General features: G+C 35.3%; 1 protein-coding gene across 5 annotated transcripts in view; it reads right to left on the reverse strand.

The window, feature by feature from the left end:
• Positions 1-18,959, reverse strand: part of FANCI (FA complementation group I) — an 85,364-nt gene that overhangs the window by 45,651 nt on the left and 20,754 nt on the right. For all 5 annotated transcript variants that reach the window (XM_059912497.1, XM_059912495.1, XM_059912496.1 and 2 more), the window contains 10 exons: positions 18,753-18,909; positions 18,613-18,673; positions 16,904-16,945; positions 16,451-16,574; positions 15,929-16,014; positions 14,216-14,342; positions 10,224-10,316; positions 9,447-9,583; positions 5,916-6,096; positions 4,414-4,501 (listed from right to left, as the gene is read on the reverse strand). In XM_059912497.1, the coding sequence (XP_059768480.1) occupies positions 4,414-4,501; positions 5,916-6,096; positions 9,447-9,583; positions 10,224-10,316; positions 14,216-14,342; positions 15,929-16,014; positions 16,451-16,574; positions 16,904-16,945; positions 18,613-18,673; positions 18,753-18,909 (1,096 nt within the window). The remainder of the gene's footprint in view (positions 1-4,413; positions 4,502-5,915; positions 6,097-9,446; positions 9,584-10,223; positions 10,317-14,215; positions 14,343-15,928; positions 16,015-16,450; positions 16,575-16,903; positions 16,946-18,612; positions 18,674-18,752; positions 18,910-18,959) is intronic.

Consider the following 18,959-nt stretch of genomic DNA (forward strand, 5'->3'; position numbering starts at 1 on the left):
CGGATGATAATCACATTAAATGTAGATGGCCTGCCCTGATTAAAAGTCAGAGATTGTCAAACTGGAAAGAAAAAGTAAAACACAATTGTATGTTGTCTATAATAAAACCCAAGTTAACTATAAAGACATAAATAAGTTAAATCTAAAAAGATGGAAAAAATATATCATGTTAACACTGATAAACAGGAAGCTGCAGAGGTTATATTAATATCAAAGTAGACTTCAGAGTAAATAATATTGCCAGGAACAAAAAGGTCATTTCATAACAATTAATGGATCCATTAACCAAGAGGACATAACAATCCTCAATGTTTATGCCCTATAACAGAGTTTTAAAATTCCTGAAGCAAAAACTGATAGAACTGAAAGGCACAGACAGTCATTTCTATAAATACAAAGTCAGAGATTTCAGCACCCCTCTCTTAATAGTTAACAGAATAAGTAGATAGAAAATCAGTAAGGACACAGGAGACTTGAATAATCTGACCTCAGTGATTTATAGAAAACTACCTAATAATAGAATACATATTATTTTCAATAGCATGCAGAACATTTATCAAAATGGACCATATTCTGAGAATAAAACAAGTCTCAATAAATTTTTAAAAATTCACATCATACAAAGTATGTTTTATAACCACAAATTAGAAATCAATAACAGAAAACCTGGAAAATCTACAAATACTTGAAAACTAAACAACACTTCTGAATAACCCACGGGTTAAAGAACAAATCACAAAAGAAATTAAAAGTATTTGGAACGGAATGAAAATAAAAAACAAAATTTATGGGATGCCGCTAAAGCAATGTTTAGAAGGAAATTTATAGTTTAATGCTTGTATTGAAAAAAAAGAGAAAGGTCTCAAATTAATGACATAAGCTTTTAATCAAAAGAAGCACAGACTAACCCAAAGTAGCAGTAGAAACAAAACAAAAAAGAGCACATATCAATAAAACTGAAAACAGAAAAACAACAGAGAAACTCAATGAAACCAAAAGCTGGTTCATGGAGAAAAATCAATAAAATTGATAAACCTATTGCTAGACTAATCAGGAAAAAGAGAAAAGATGCAAATTACGGCTTTCAGGAGTAAGAAAGGGCAAATCAATATAGATCCTAGAGACATTAAATGGAATATTCTGAACAACTTCATGACAATAAATTTGATAACTTAAGATGAAATGGTCAAATTCCTTGAAAGACACAAACTACCAAAGTTCACCCAGAAGATTTAGATAACCTGACTAGCCCTACTTCTATTAAAAGAATGGATTTTGTAGTTAAAACCCTTCACACAAACAAAAGGAAACTTCAATCATCAGGAAGGAAAAAAAAGCAATATCAATATCTAGGTAAATATAACAGACCAGAAGTTGGCACACTTTTTCTGTAAAGGGCCAGACAATAACTATTTTAGGCTTAATGGGTCATGTGAGATATATATACATATATATATCATGAGTTGATATATATATATATATATATATATATATATATATATATCCCAACTCAACTCAGCTGGTAAAGTATAAAAGCAAGATAGACAACACATAAATGATTGAGCATGGCTGTATTCCAATAATACTATATTTTATGAACTCTGAAGTCTAAAATTTTCATGTATCATGATATATTCTTCTTTTGATGTTTTTCAATCACTTAAAAGAGCAAAATGAACCCAAAGCAAGCAAAAGGAAGGAAATAATAAAAAGCAGAATTTGGTGAAATTGAAAACAAAAAAAAAAACAGAGAAAATTCAAACTAAAATCTCATTCTTTCAAAGATTAGTAAAACTGGCAAGGTTCTAAGCCAGATTGATAAAGAAAAAAAGAAAAAAGACATATCACTGATATCAAGAATGTCTAGATTTGGAGATGACATGATTTCTATGTAGAAAATCCTAAGGAATTGCCAAAAAAGCGACTAGAACTAATAAGTGGGTTTAGCATGGTTGCAGGATATAAGGTCAATATTAAAAAAGCAACTATTTCTACACAATAGCAATCAACAATCAGAGATTGAAAATTTTAAAAATACTATTTACAACAGTGTCAAAAAAATGAAATAGGGATCAACTGACAAAAGATATGCAAGATCCACGTACTGAAAACTACAAAACATTGCTGAAAGAAATTGAAGACCTAAATAAATGGAGAGATACATTGTGTTCGTGGGTTAGAAGACTCAATATTGTTAAGATGCCAATTCTCTCCCTAATTAATCCATACATTTGAGGCATTCTCCGTCAAAACTTGAGCAGACCTTTTATAAAAACTGACAAACTGATTAGAATATTTATTTGGAAATGCAAAGGACCTAGAATGGACAAAATTATTTGGAAAAAGAACAAAGTTAAAAGACTTACACTATTGCTTTTAAGACACATTATGATGCTATAGCAATCAAAGACGTAACACACACATAGCTCACTGGAATAGAACAGATTCCTAAAATAGACCCACACATGTATGGTTAGTTGATTTCAATAAAGATGTCATGGTACCTCAATGAAGAAAAGATAATCTTTTCAAAAAATTGTGTTGGAACAACTGGATAGCCTTAAGCAAAAAGATGAACCCTGTTATGTCACACCCTATACAAAATTTAACAAAAATGGATCATAGATCTAAGTATAAGAGCTGAAACTATAGAGCTTCTAGTAGAAGATATAGGAGAAAATCTTAGTGACCTTGGGTTTGGCAAAGATTTTTTTTAATACATGACATAAAAAGCAGGAACTATACAAAGAAACTGATGAACTGGTAACTGATAAATTATAAATGTTGGTTCTTCAAATGACACTGTTACAAAAATTAAAAGTCAAACCACAGACCAGGAGAAAATATCTGCAAAACATATATCTGACAAAGGACTTGTATTTAGAATATATAAATAACTCTTACAACTCAGTAATAAAAAGGGAAACAACTCAATTTTTTAACAATGGACAGAAGACTTGAACAGACATTTAACCAAAGATAATACAGAAATGACAAATAAGCATGGCAAATGTTCAATATATCATTAGGCGTTGAGGAAATGCAAACAAAAACACCATCAGATGCTATTAAATAGCTATTAGAATGAGTAAAATTAAAAAGACTGATCATACCAAGAGTTGGTCACAATGTGGAGCAACTAGAAACACTGCTTATAGGAATGTAAAATGGTACAATGACTGTGGAAAATAGTCTGGCAGCTTCTTAAACTATAAAGCCTACACCTACCATACGGTGTACCCATTCCACTATAACATGTTTCCACACAGAAATGAGAGCATACATCCTCAGAAAGACTTATACATTAATGTTTATAGCAGCTTTATTCATGATAGCCCAAAACTAGAAACAACCTAAAACCTGCACACAGGTGAATGGATAAATAAACTGTGGTTATACCCATATCAGGGAATACTACTAACAATAAAAAGGAATCAATTACTGATACATGTGACAACTACAGAAAAATCTCAAAAGAATTATGCTGAGTGAAAGAAGCCAGACCAAAAAGAAAGGAAAAAAAAAGGAGTACACACTGTAGGATTCCATTTACATAAAATTTTTTAAATTTATAGTGACAGAAAGCAGACCAGACTAGAGATGAGAGGTGGGAAGGAAGAGAGGGATGCAGGAACAAATTACAAAGAGGCACCAGGAAACATCTGTGGGTGATAGATATGTTCATCTTGACTGTGGTGATACTTTCTGTTTTGCAGGTGTATACATATGTCAAAAGTTATCAAACTGTTATACTGTAAATATGTGGACATTGTTATACCTCAATTATACTTCAGTAAAGCTGTAAAGAAAGAAAAAAAGTAGAATGAAGTGTCAAGTACAGAGCTTTGGAGAACCCTGACATTTAAGGACAGAAGAAAGAAAAGGAATCACTAAAGAAGAAAGAAAAACTGATCATAGGCAGGATAAGATGCAAATTATTACAGTTATCAACTTCAGGGGAGTTGTAAACAGTACAGAATGATAGAGAAATTAAGAAAGTTGGTGATTAAGATAAGACCAGTGGATTTAGGCATTAGGATATATGTATTAAAAGAACCAAACATTCAGAGGTCACCAAAGAGACCAGTACTGAAGTCAGAATGTCAAGGGTTAAGAGAACGGGAGGTCAATGAGTGATAGCAGAAGGACAGCACTCACCTGAGAAGTATTCAAACAAAAAAGAGAGAAAGTTGATGCAAGACAGAAGTTTCACTCATTAGTTATATGCCCCTTTCCTTCTTGACAACCATAGACAATATAAATGCATTTATGTTTTACTGGCATCATAATCAAAGATGTCATTAAAGATGTCAATCTACTGTATCATTAAATTTTTTTCCAGGACCAAAAGCATTATGACATTTAAATAAAAATGTTCCTGACAACTTTATCCACCCTTCCAAAGTTCAATACCTATGAAATGAGTGATGGGGGAGGATCCTCTGGTAACAACCCTGTTGAGGACTTGCTCCAGAATTTCTTGTCTGATCATCTCATGGATCTAAAAAGAACAGAAGAACCAATAAAATATTCCTTGGTGACCTTCAGCTTACAATTGTATCAATGCATGTTAGGCAGATTAAAGAACAGTTTGAATATGGGTAAAACTGGACTGTTTATTTCAAAGACAAATATAATGTGAATCATCTGGAAAGAATCACTCAATTCTACCCTCATTCTGTGCTCAGACAATTCATTAGCAGGGCAAACTTTTATTAGCCTAAAAGAGAGATCATATGAAAGTACTGCTACATATAAGGTCCAGCATCAAACAGGAATAATTCTACCTAGGTATCTATAACATGCCAACGTCCATATTCCTGACAGTATGCACAACTTTTATTTTAAAATTTAAAAGCCCATGAAAATTTCTGAAAACCTAGAAAATCTTCACCAAGCCCTTCCTCACTTTCTACAAGTAGAGCAATTGCCTAAAAAATGACCTGTTCTGAATTTTTACTTGAATTTTAGTTAAATTTCATACCTGAACTTGATAACTTTGGGGTACAGACTAATTTCTTTCAGACCTTGGACTAATAATTTGATTATTAGTAAATTCTATGTTCTATAGATACCTTGACAAAGCCAACATCTGTGTGAAATCAAGTGGAACCTTCTTAGTTTTAAAAAAGATTAATTTAAAAACAAAAACCATTTTCTTATTCTAAGAATGTTTTTAATCAGATTATGGTTAAGAAGAGTCATATGTATCTAATACACAACTCTCAAGGACTATTATATGGCATTCACTTCATAGTTCTGGATCAGAACATCAGATTTACATTTAAATTGGCCTCCAAATAACATTTTCAGCAGATACTTTTGGTGTGTAGATACAGTGAACAATTGAATGTAAAGAAGATGTCTTAGAGAAATCACTAGCAAAGCAAATTTGTTTAGTCTCAGATATGATTTTTTTAACTTGAAATGAATTTTTGAAAGCTATTTCAGAAATTAAGATTGAGATGATAGTCATAATATGGTAATGAATTAAAAGAGTGTAAATTCCCCATTTTTGGTTCTTCAAAAACAATGAACCAGTAAGCATGATTCTTCAAGCTTGATGCTCTACAGCAACCTAAAAGATTATTTTTTGTATAAGGGAATTAAAAAACCCCAGAAATGATTTACTGCTAGAGGAAGAAGAGGAAATCATGAGGAAGTTAACTTATATTCAAACTTCTAAGAAATGGTCAGGAAGAACAGAAATTAGAATAAATGAAAATCTCATATAAATAAAGAGTGAGAAAGTAAGTATTCCATCAAACTGGGTCTATAATGTTTCAATTACTATCCCAATCTCTGTTCTGGGAAACTGCTACATACTCAAATTGCCCTGTCCCCCAAACTCCCAAGTTAATGCCCTATTTATAATATAATTTAACAAAATTAGGGAATGGTTGCTAGAGTCTCACCTTGAAAGTTTCCAACAGGATATTAGCTCCCAGCTTACATGCATGCTGGTTTGGCATTCTAGAAAGACCTGAGCTGGCTTCAATAGTCTTTCCATCAAGAATCTTCTTTGGCCCATAGGAATCCATTAAAATGAAGCCAAGTTCTACCAGGCCCTGAGTAATATGATCCCAACTATGAACACTGCAAGAAAACAAAGTTTAGTTAAGAAGAAAAACTTAGTAAAATACCTTACCTCTATATTCTTTGCCATGTTACATATTTCCCAAACTTGACCTGGATAACCAACACTCCACATGAATTCTGAATTTCTTAATGAACAGTAATGCAAATGGCAGGCAAGCAATCTCTACCGACAGAACACCGAGAAAATCCAAAAACTACAGAACATTAAAAAACATATGGAAGAAACTGGAATATCTCAATGTACTGACCATTAGAGATTTCTATTCAAGATTTCATGACTAGAAGTTAACTGCTGCTGCTTCTATTCCCCTCATGCCAATAACAACACTTACACTATACATATGCTTACAAGTTTTCCTCCCTCTCTAAACTGAGACTCTCTACGATGGAGAGTACACTGTAGTCATATTTTTACCCATATAGCCTAGCACAATGGCTGGCATATAGAAGGCACTAAGTAAATAATTACAGTAGGAATACTTATATTCATATTTATATCATATTCATATCTATAGTATGAATTGATGAATGACTGGGTTTCAAAAGCATGAGCTGAAACTACAAATAGCCTTCGTAAAGCAGTAGAATCCTTGGTGATTTTATACCACTTAATGTTACCCACTATAGTGGAAATGATATGTTTATAATAACCTTTATATCATTATATCTACCTGCTAAACAGCAACAAATTATAATGCTGCATTAAAGAATAAAGGAGATAGTTGTGAACAGATTCTCATAACACTTTGACAGATTTTAATAGTAGTCACACTCTGGAGATCTGGGATCAAGATAACAGACTGAGAACATGCTCCATTCTTCCCACCCCAAATACCTACAAATGACAGAAAAGATACATATACCTGTGTGCGAATGTCTGTATGTGGTGTATACATACAATCCATGATAATGTGGAGAAATAAGAGGTGTTTTTGACTCTCTAGAAATTATGAAGAATCCTTAAAAAGTGAACATAATATAAGAAGGAAGCCACAGAACACATAGTGTAAAATGAAGGGGTGCCTCCAAAGGCAGATATACTGGGAACTGGAAGGAACCTTGGGGCAACTTCTGTGCATGAACAGTTTGGTACACAGCAGCCTTCTCTACCTTTTTCTCCAAGACCTCACTGCATCTGCAGTTTATGCCAAGAAATAAGCAACCATGAGGCTTGTCCTTAGATGGGATCTGTGCATAGAGGAGCTTGGGCCTGAGAGGCAGAGCAGCACTCTGAGAGGATGACAACATGCTGGAGGATTAGGGCGATGCCACACCTAGAAGATTAGCCCTTGGTACATCCTACCACTATCCTCAAGTCACAGAGGTAGAATGTGTTAAAACATACAGCACTCTCAGACAAACTAATGGGGAATATCAAAAACAATAATAAGGAGATAAGCAATAACCACCAAACACAAGAAAACAATACCACCATGAAAGAGAAGCACCAAACTCAACGAAGAGAACTAATCACTAAGGGAAAAGGTTAATGGAACAAACAGAAGATTTTAAAAGTCTAATGAATATTCTCAGAGAAATAAGAAAGAATATTATAGCATGAAACAAAAAATGAACTGTTATAAAAAAAGAACCAATTGGAAATTTTGGAAATAAAAAACATGATGGATAGAGTGAAAAACTCAATAAATGGACCTAAGAATAAAATGGGCAGAGCTGAAGAAATAATTATTGAGAAGAGTGAGCTAAGGAATTTTTGTTGAACTTGACACAAAAAGACAAAAATATGAAAAGCGTGAAAGAAAAATTAAGAGATACAGCACACAGATCAAGAAATTCCAACAGTTAATAGACAACAGAGAGAAAAAGGGGAGACAGTACTCAAATAAAAGAAGAAAATCATTACAGAGTTTAGGAAGGACATGACTCCTTACAGTGAGAGGGCACACCAATTACCAAGCAGAAATGAATTAAAAAGGAACTTACATCAACACAAATTGTGTTAAATTTCAGAAGATCAAGTATAAAAATAAAGTCTTATAAGTTCCCATGAAGAAAAATAACAGATTATCTAAAATAATACAAGAATCAGATAACCATCAGACTTTTCATCAGCAATGCTAGATGCAAAAAGACAATGTAAAACTGATTATAAACTCAGAGTTTTAAACCTGGTCCAACTATTATTGTTCAAGTGGAAGAGCAAAACAAAGACATTTTCAGATATGAAAATTTTACTATCCACAAACCATATCAGAAAGGATTACCGCAAAAAATATATACTTATGGCATGTTTCCAAGTGAAAAGTATGAGGTTCAAAAGATAGATGTAAACAAAGAAACCAGTAAAATTATGAAGTCTAAATTAGTCTGTTAATAATCTTAACAAGAATGAAGTGGAGGGGCTTTCCTGGTGGCGCAGTGGTTGAGAATCTGCCTGCCAATGCAGGGGACACGGGTTCAAGCCCTGGTCTGGGAAGATCCCACATGCCGTGGAGCAACTGGGCCCGTGAGCCACAATTACTGAGCCTGCACGTCTGGAGCCTGTGCTCCGCAACAAGAGAGGCCGCGATAGTGAGAGGCCCGCGCACCGCGATGAAGAGTGGCCCCCGCTTGCCGCAACTGGAGAAAGCCCTCGCACAGAAACGAAGACCCAACACAGCTATAAATAAATAAATAAATTAATTAATTAAATTAAAAAAAAAAAAGAATGAAATGGAGAAATAGTGTGTGCTGTGGGCTAAAGTTCCCATCTTGGAGGGAGGAGACAGTTGTAGTCGGTTTGCTACAAAATGTTTATCTGTAACATGAAAGAGCTCATACATGATTGGTAAATAGGGGAGTAAGTATAACCTGGAAGTTGTATTGGTTCATAGGTGATTTTTTTTCCTAGTACATTAATGTTCTGCACCTCTAAGTATCTGCAGGTAAACACAAAGTATGTCAGTAGAGCTAAATATAGCAAACCATGGAGACAAACCACAGACAAAGCATGACACGGTAAAGACTGTTATAACAGCTAACGTATATTCTGAAATACAACATTAAACATGAAAGTAACAACCAGGATGGTTACCAGTTTTTTCAATTTGATTTAAAATGGATTTGCCTAAAACTGCTAATTTAATTGTCTAAAACTGTTAATTCAATTCCATCCATCAGTCCCAAACTCCAACACTTAAAGTAAATAAAACTCTTGTTTTCTACTCACCTAAAAAGCCAGTGAAGACTCAGGCCAATAGAGTAGTAATAGCATGAAAGGAGCAAAGGTACCTACTTCAGTTTTGTATCCTTGCTATCAAGGTGGCCAAGAACTCAGGTCTTGGGATTCAAGGATCTTCTGATCTTAACACTAAATACCCTATGAACCTTAAGGTTCATGAACTTACCTATTCTTTACCACTTCCAAGATCATGGTTGAAACACAACATCTATGAGGAACTAGATTCTGAAGAAATTTTGAGCCTTGGAGAAGCTGAAGATCCTTAAAGCTTTTTATAACCAAAGACTTTAAAAGGTCAAATACCTAATATAATGAAAGAAATAGGAAAATGAAGCAAAAAATGATAGTCCATACTACAGAATCTTAACCCTGTAACTGTTCCTACTTGCTGCCATACACTCATATCCCTATGACAACTGTTTCACTGATGAGTATGATACAAAAATTATGACTTTCAGTGGGAACTTAAAAGAGCTGAAGACAGGCCTTCCTTGAGAGAAAAAGGGCTAAAAATCAATATTACCCACAACCAGAGAAACACATATGAGAAAAAAGGGTAAAGGATTTTATATTTTCATTCTTTCAAATAACATATTCTCATTAATTTCAAGTTGATCAGAGACAGTTTCTTAGAAAGCTACAACATAATACAACAGCAGTGAATATCCAGCTAAACTTCCCATTCTTGCTACTTGGACTGTGTGATGTTTCCACTCTTATTCCCATCTCACCACCTGGCTTACCACAAAATAGGAAGTGGAGGTATAAACCAAGTATCTGAAGAAGTCTTCAAGCAGCCCGCACAGTGTGGGCTTACATTCTTATAGGGGAATATGCTGCTGGCAGGGTGGGAGTGGAATTGTTTAGGAAAAGATAATAAAAAAACCAGGCTATTGTACACTTTATCAACTACAAAAGGAACCAAAAAGTCATTCATAAATACCTGTTCCTCATATCTTTGTATTCTTGTTACAGAGAGGAAGAGGGCAATGCTGAAAGGACATATATTACTACTGAAATCTCCTTGCTGTCCTGCCTAGAACAGATAAACCAAAAAGGAGTCATAACTTACATCTTAAAAGTATAACATATTCTACTTAAAAGCAAGTCCTTAGATGGATCAGAAACCTAAATATAAGAGCTAAAACTATAAAACTTTTCAAAGGAAACACAGTAGGAAATCTTCAAGACCTTGGATTAAAGATTTCTTAGATACAATAACAAAAACATAATTTATATAAGAAAAAAATTGATAAATTGGATCTCATTAAAAATCAAAACTTTTGTGCTTCAAAAGACACCATTAAGAAAATGAAACAAGCCACAGATTGAAAAAAATATTTGCTAATTACATACATGATAAAGGACTTGTACCCATGATATACAAAGCATTCTTAAAACTCTTTAAGTCACAATCAAAAAATGGGCAAAAGATCTGAATAGACATTTCATCAACGATATTAGAAGAGCTAAATAAGCACATGAAAAGATGTTCGGTTATCATCAGTCACTAAGGAATTGCAAAGTAAAACCTCTATGAGATACTGTTTCACAGCTATTAGAATAGGTATATTAAAAAAAAAAAAAGACAGTAACAAATGTTGGCCAGGATGTGGATAAACAGGAGCCCTCATACAGTGCTGACGGATATGTAAAATGATGTAGCCACTTTGGAGAACAATTTGGTAGTTTCTTTAAATTATAAACATATGGGACTTCCCCAGTGGTCCAGTGATTAAGACTCCATGCTTCCACTGCAGGGGGCACAGGTTCAATCCCTGGTCGGGGAACTATGATCCCACATGCCACACGGCATGGCCAAGAAAAAAAGAAAAACATTATATATATAGAGAGAGAGACATAAATGTATTACATAACCCAGAAATTCCACTTGTAGGTATCTACCCAAGAGAAATGAAAACATATGTCCACACAAAGACATGCATGTGAATGTTCACAACAGCATTATTCATAATAGCCAAAAAGTAAAAACTCTAATGTCCATCAACTGGTGAACAGCTAAACAATGGATATGTCTATACAATGGAAAACTATTCAACAATAAAAAGGAATGAAGTACTTGTAAGTGCTACAACATGGATAAACCTCGAAAATTATGCTAAATAAAAGAAGCCATACACAAAAGATTACATATTGTATGATTCTATTTATATGAAATCAGGAAAGGTAAATCTATAGAAACAGGCATGAAGGATCTTACAAGGTGATGAAAATGTTCTAAAACTGAATTATGATGATGGTTGCACAACTGGGTAAACTTATGAAAAATCAATGAATTACACACTTAAAATGGGTGTATTTGTTTTTCCTTTTTTTTTTTGGCTGTGTTGGGTCTTCGTTGCTGTGCGCGGCCTTTCTCTAGTTGCAGTGAGCAGGGGCTACTCTTCGTTGTGGTGCGTGGGCTTCTCATTGTCGTGGCTTCTCTTGTTGTGGAGCACGGGCTCTAAGCGCGCAGGCTTCAGTAGTTGTGGCACGTGGGCTCAGTAGTTGTGGTGCACGGGCTTAGTTGCTCCATGGCATGTGGGATCTTCCTGGGCCAGAGCTCGAACCCATGTCCCTTGCATTGGCAGGCAGATTCTTAACCACTGTGCCACCAGGGAAGCCCCAAATGGGTGTATTTTATGTTATGTAAATTGTACCTCAATAAAGCTTAAAAAATAGGTCTTTGAGCCCTGAAAGAAATGATAGACAAGAAACAAAAGAAAAAAAGGAATACAGCTTCCCTGGTGGAGCAGTGGTTAAGAATCCTCCTGCCAATGCAGGGGACACGGGTTCGATCCCTGACCCGGAAGATCCCACATGCTGCAGAGCAACTAAGCCCGTGCACCACAACTACTGAGTCTGCGTGCCACAAATACTGAAGCTCGCGTGCCTAGAGCCTGTGCTCCGCAACGCGCCTAGAGCCTGTGCTCCACGGCAAGAGAAGCCACGACAATGGGAAGCCCATGCACTGCTATGAAGAGTTGCTCTGGCTCGCCGACTAGAGAAAGCCTGTGCACAGCAACGAAGACCCAACACAGCCAAAAATGAAAACAAATAAATTAATTAAAAAAAAAGAAAAAAAGGAATAAATATAAAATCAAAGATGAATAAAACAGAAAACCAACAAACAAATATAAAACAGTCGATAAACAAAGCTGGTTCTTTGAAAAGATCAATAATATAGTTACTGTAAACCTAAATAAAAAGAAAAGTGAACAGATACAGAGAAGACAAAGGAGCTTTAAAGGCTAGTTCCCACATCATGGTCTTTAAATATCCTTTCCTACAAAAGGGACCCAGGGCTCCTTAGAGAAATCAGGATGGGGTAAGGAAAGTACAAGTGTGTCTTGGATATCTTATGCCACAGAAGTGCTCAAAGACTAATGGGGCCATGTCAGAAGGACACATAAGCCTACCTCAAGGATCCAATTAGCCAAATATGGGTCACTTTGGGTACTGCATACGAGTAGATTGAATTTTAAAAGGTTTATGGCTGCATAACAATATCCAAAAAAATGGGGGGGGTGGCTCTTTTCACAGAAGAAAACCAGCTAATAATGTAGAAGGAATGACAGAATTAAAAATTTCTAATCTTAATTCTACCATTTTGCAACTCCCAGTATAATTAGTGATTTAGGCCACGAATCATCAGTAGACGGGAAAACAAAATCTACTGTGTGAAAGGTTGCTGAGGAAAAGAATTTTCGCATGCCTCGAATTATGATCCCATGGATTACTTTCTAATTACAAAGGGAAACATATATCTTTGCAAATGAAGAAAACTGATGGTCATTGTCTTGATCAAATGATTTGGCTAAGACTGCCTGATACTATGAGCCTTTTGACATAATGCAATAGAATAGTGGTTGGCAAACTACAGCCTCTGGGACAAATCTAGCCCATCACCTATTCTTGTACAGCCCATGAGCTAAGACTGATTTTCACTTTTTTAATTGTTGAGGGGAAAAAAACATCAAAGGAAGAATACTATCCTGTGTCACACGAAAATTAAATAAAATTCAAATTGCAGTGCCCATGTAGTTTCACTGGCACACAGCCACAGTCATTCATTTATGTGTTGTTTCTGGCTGCCTTCTTGCTACAACAGTAGGGCTGAGTAGCACTGACAGAGACTGTATCACCTGCAAAGCCTAAAATAGTTAGTGTCTGTCCCTTTAGAGAAAGCTTGCTGACCCCAACAAGAGAAAGTATACAACATCACTTATGACATATTCTTGACAAAAATGTTTAACTTGAATCTAATCATGCGGAAACAGACAAATCTGACAATGAGAGACACAAGAAAACTGGGCTGGATGCTTCAAAAAACTCAATGAAAAGGTATTAATCCTTATTCTTAGGAGACATCTGTGGAAGTATTCAGGCATTGAAGTGTCATGATTTCTTCTTCTAAATGGTTCAGAAAAAAATCTATACTTGTGAGAAAGTGAGATAAGGTAAATGTAGCAAAATACTTAAAAAGAGTTCAAAACATTGCTAATTTTTATCTTACTACTTCACAAATATTTAATGATGAATGACTTAGCTTCACAAAACCCCACAATATAGTACTAGAAATAGGCAAGTTCCCCAATTCACAAATATGGAAACAGACGTCAAGACTGAAGCTCATATAATAATGGAGTTAAGGTTAAATTTTGAGTTTCCTGCTGAACAGTCTTCACCTTTTTTTTCTTTTTAAACACTAAAACACTTAAGGCATGGTTTTAAAACGGAACTTGCTTAAGAATGTAGTGATATCATATATCTTCCACTTTCAAAGTAAAAAAAAAGAGATCCTCTAGACCCAGGGTCATTCTACAATATTTCTATGTATTTGTTTCCTGTCATTAACCGGCATAAAAGAGGCTTGAGTTCAAACATCCCTGTTTCATAAAGAGATCCTGGATCTCCTTAAGAGTGTGGGGCTACCTTTAAGAGTTTCAGTAGTTCTCTGCCTAGTTCACAGTCCAACTTGATGGCAAACACAATGTGTAGAATAATGGTGCCTTCCACGTGACGAAGTTCACCTGATGGTACAGTAACAAAATCCAACAGCCTAAAAGATTCAACAGAACGGTATGAGCTATAGTTTGGGAAAGAGACAACAGTGCATATGCTCATATGAACAAACAGAAAAACTCAAGCTGAACTAATATGTTCACTGGAGGCAGGCACAAAGTACAAAATCTACTGTCTCATTCTCTGCTCCTTTTTACAAAACTTTCTGAAAGAACTGTCTATAGTCATTATTTCCACTTCTTTACCTCTTCCCAGTTCAATTCAATTCAATTAGGCTTCTGTCCCCTCCCTAACCTCCCTTCCAATGCCATTTGTAGCCCTTGCAAGAATAATCAAATGACCTCTACACTGTCAAAACCAATAACCAAGTCTCATCTTAATTAAAGCCTCAGCAGATTTGACACAGTTGATCCCTTCTTTCTTGAAACATTTTCTTCTCTTAGCTTCTGGGGCATTGTCACTGGCCTCTTAATTATTTGTGCTGGCTCATCCTCCCTTTAAATGGTGAATGCCTCTGAGCTCAATCTTGGGTTTCTTTCTCTTCTCTTCACGATTTCCCTAGGTGACCCTATCCAGTCCGAAGGCTTTAGTCCTTTCCAATCTGTATCTTCTGTCCTGACCTCGCCCTAAAACCCCAGACTGCCTGCTCAACACCTCCATATGGGATACTAATATACATCTCAAACTTACATGGTCAAAACTGAACTTATTTCCCCCTAAACCTGCTTTTTGTCAGTCTTTCCTAACTCAGTATACAAGACCACCTTCTAATCAATGGCTCAAGCCAAATAACTAAAAGTTATTCCAGATTAGAAGCAGTAGGCTGAAACAGGATTAAAAGCACGAATTCTGCAGCCAAACTGCTTGAATTCAAATCCCAGGTCCACCAATTTATGGCTACATAACCCTTGGAAATTCCTTAATCTCTCTGTGCCTTGGTTTCTACACGCATAAAACAGAGGCAAAACAGAGCTGCCGTTAAGGTTTAAAGTGCTTAGAACAGCACTTGGCACAGAGCAAGCACTCTGTAAATATCTGTTTAAAAAAAAATCCTCTTTTTCAGCCACATCATGCTGTGTCCTGCCTTTGCACTAACTGTTCCACTAACTGAGAATGTGCTTTTTCCTGATCTCTATATTGTGGCTCTTATCATTTAGGCTTCAGTTAAAATAGCACCTTCTCAGAGAAGTTTTCCCTGACCACTCAACCTAAAGTAGCTATGCTGTCACTATCACATCATCCATTTGAAATATATGCATAACACTTTTTACTCTAATATTTTTGTTATTTATTTATTTTCTTTTCTCCTCTCGTTGAAATATCTCCATGAGAGCAGGAACCTTGTCTGACTGGTTCATCACTGTAGTCCTAGGGCCAAATAGTTTCTGGCACAGAGTAAACACTTAAATAGCTCTTAAGCTTGCAACTTACAGAACAATTATTGCTGTTTTCCTGGAAAGATTAAAATGAAAGAGTTGAACTACTACATTCTTTTAATTTTATTACTGAGCAGCTAAGGGGACTAGGGAAATTCTGTGCTGAGGTGAAGGTACGGACTGAACAGTTAGATAACAATAAGATGAATTTGGAAAAATGATTTTATTTCTATACTGTATTACTCACTCATCACCACTCTGTTCCTCACTGTGTTGCTTATCTAGCTTGTTGAAGAAAGCTATGATTCCTTCCAAAACCCTCTTCCGGCTTCCCTGAAAAAAATACAAAATAAGTAAGGTCTCCCCATAAAGGGCAAGTTGAATTTAAAGTTCTTTTCAGCTTGAAGGATTTTCAAGTATGAATTTAAATAGATAAATTATAACCTAGAGTCACACTAAGAATTTATAGAACACTTCCATGTTGAAATTGAGTTTGAAATACATCTTAATATCAGATTTTAAGGGGCCTATAGTCCACCCTTTCTGAGATCTTTATCCCTTTTACTACCACACACACACAAAATGTGGTACTACAAGAGATAATGTATGTTTACATTGGCTGAGGACCATGACCTTTTTACTAGATCAAATCATCATACATGAAATAAAAGCATCTATGCCCTAGTACATAAAACAAGAGTATGAATAAGCTGAATGGTACTAACTGGTCATTTCACCAGAGTTAAAAGAGCAAATTTTTCATTTATACCTTTGAGGAGAGAACCAGAAGCTGATAGACCAAGGGTGGTATTTCTTGAAGATTCAATTTGGAGAACATCGTCAACACTTTTTCCACCACAATTTCCATCTCTTCTGCAGTCAGAGGGACATCCCTGTGGATCAAAGATTCTAAAGATCAGAGCCTAATTTGGGAGATACTAGATCACTATAACTACCTCTTTTGATTTTTCTCTAATGCAGAACCTTAAAGGGGACCAATAACCTTACCTAACCAAAGTTATCTTGGAAAAAAAAATCATAAAGTTATACTTTAAATAAGAAATCAAAGCAAAAAAGAGTGGGGGGAAATTCTGTAACAGAAAACAGAGGTACCGATACTCTTATTTGGGGAACAGTGGTATTTGAGCTTGCTACATTTCAGTTTCTAGTAGGTAAGTTCTCATAGCAGGATAGAAAAAGAAAAGGGAAGGATGATGCTTACTTGAACATGGAGGTGAGTTGGATTACATACTGATGATCCCATCTGATTAAAGAAATTGACAAAGAAAGTTTATGTCATTTAAACTTACTGACATATTACTTTGTAAAATTAGTAAGGAGGAAAAAATTAGGGCCATTTCAAGTTTGATTTGGTACCACTGGGAAACAAGATCAAAGAAATGACATTTCAAACAATGAAATAACAGCTTTTAACCTATCAGACTGGCAAAATCAAACTCTGATGATATTCAGTGCTGGTGAGATTTTGCGAAACAAGTACTTCACATACTGTTTTAGGGGATGTACACTGATATAATCCTTCTGGGAAGACAAGTTGGCAATACTACTTATCAACTTTAAAAATGCACATAACCAAAGACCCACCCAACTTACTATTAGAAATATATCCCATGTACATGCTTATAAAAGGTCACCTAGACATATAAGGATGTTAATTCCAACACTTTTTATAATAGCAAAAAACCAAATAGCCAAATATTATTTATCGGCAAAAAACAAATAATCTAACAATTGGACACTAGCCAAATATTATAACAGAATACTATGGAACTATTAAAAAGAATGATGTAAAGTGGTATATGCTGACATGAACAGATGTGTTAAATGAAAAATGAAAGGTATATTACAATGTAATGAATAAACTCTTTTGTGTAATTAAAAACAAATAAATGGATAAATATACATGTGCTGATTCACGCCTAAAATTATTTCTGTAAGGGACTTCCCTGGTGGCACAGAGCTTAGGAATCCGCCCGCCAATGCAGAGGACACGGGTTCGAGCCCTGGTCCGGGAAATTCCACATGCTGCAGAGCAACTAAGCCCGTGCGCCACAACTCCTGAGCCTGTGCTCTAGAGCCCGCGAGTCACAACTACTGAAGCCTGCATGCCTAGAGCCCTTGCTCCGCAACAAGAGAAGCCACCGCAATGAGAAGCCCGCACACCGCAACAAAGAGTAGCCCCTGCTCACCGCAACTAGAGAAAGCCCACGCACAGCAACAAAGACCCAATGTAGTCAAAAATAATTAATTAAAAAAAATATATATATATATATATTAAGGATTTCTTACTATAAATATGCACACACAGAGATATATATATAGTAAGAATTTTTCATCTTTGATGTATGTCTTTATATACTTCATTTTTAATGGGTATAAGTTACATGGAGTGGCTCTACCTTAACTTACTGATACATAGCTTACATACCATAACTTACATATCTCTATTATTGTATGCTTAAGTTGGTCACAAATTTCTGTGTTGAAATGTTCATGTATGAAGATTTTCTATGTTGCAATTTCTCCTTAGGGTAGATTCTCATATTTCTGGTTTAAAGATACAAACATCACTTATACATCTCACTCCCTCAAAAAAATATAAAAGATAGTGGTAGGGTGACTTTCCAGCCTTAAGGACCTTGGGACTCCAAATACTGCTATAGGGATAAACTGCTGTGTTAAGATGGAGGATCAAGTAAGTAGAAACTGTATGTATAGTCTTAGAACAGAGAATACAGTAAATAATCTATCTCAAAAATTCATCACAGACTAAATGGTTTTATAGTGGTAGACCATAAACCAAAATGGACTAAAAACTTGAGTGGTATAAATTCCTAAAATAAATGATAATTCTTTTTTTGGTCACTTGTAGTCCTGAGAAAGTTCTACATATTAATAAGAAAGACTCACCTGCCAGAACAGAGGGTGTTAATCAACTGCTTCTTCTTACATTCTTCCCCACTTAGTTCACCTAGAAATGCAAAATACACTGAGGAATATATTTAATTCAGTGAAGAGAGTAAAAGCCACTAAGATTGGAAGAAAATTACCTTTTCCATAAGCTAGATCTTCCTTTTTGGTAGCAAGGGCAGTGAAAATGATGGGTAATAGCTCCAAAGATTTTCCATTCGTTAGGTTGCCCTCTTTGATAGCATCAACAAACTCATTGGCTAATTCAACCAATAATGCTCCTGGAAAATTGTGAACCTAAAAGTTCATGGGATTAAAAAAATGTTAAGCAGAAATCTAAATGTTTG

This window comes from Balaenoptera ricei, chromosome 2, assembly GCF_028023285.1.
Source record: "Balaenoptera ricei isolate mBalRic1 chromosome 2, mBalRic1.hap2, whole genome shotgun sequence".
In the NCBI taxonomy this organism is placed as follows: domain Eukaryota; kingdom Metazoa; phylum Chordata; class Mammalia; order Artiodactyla; family Balaenopteridae; genus Balaenoptera; species Balaenoptera ricei.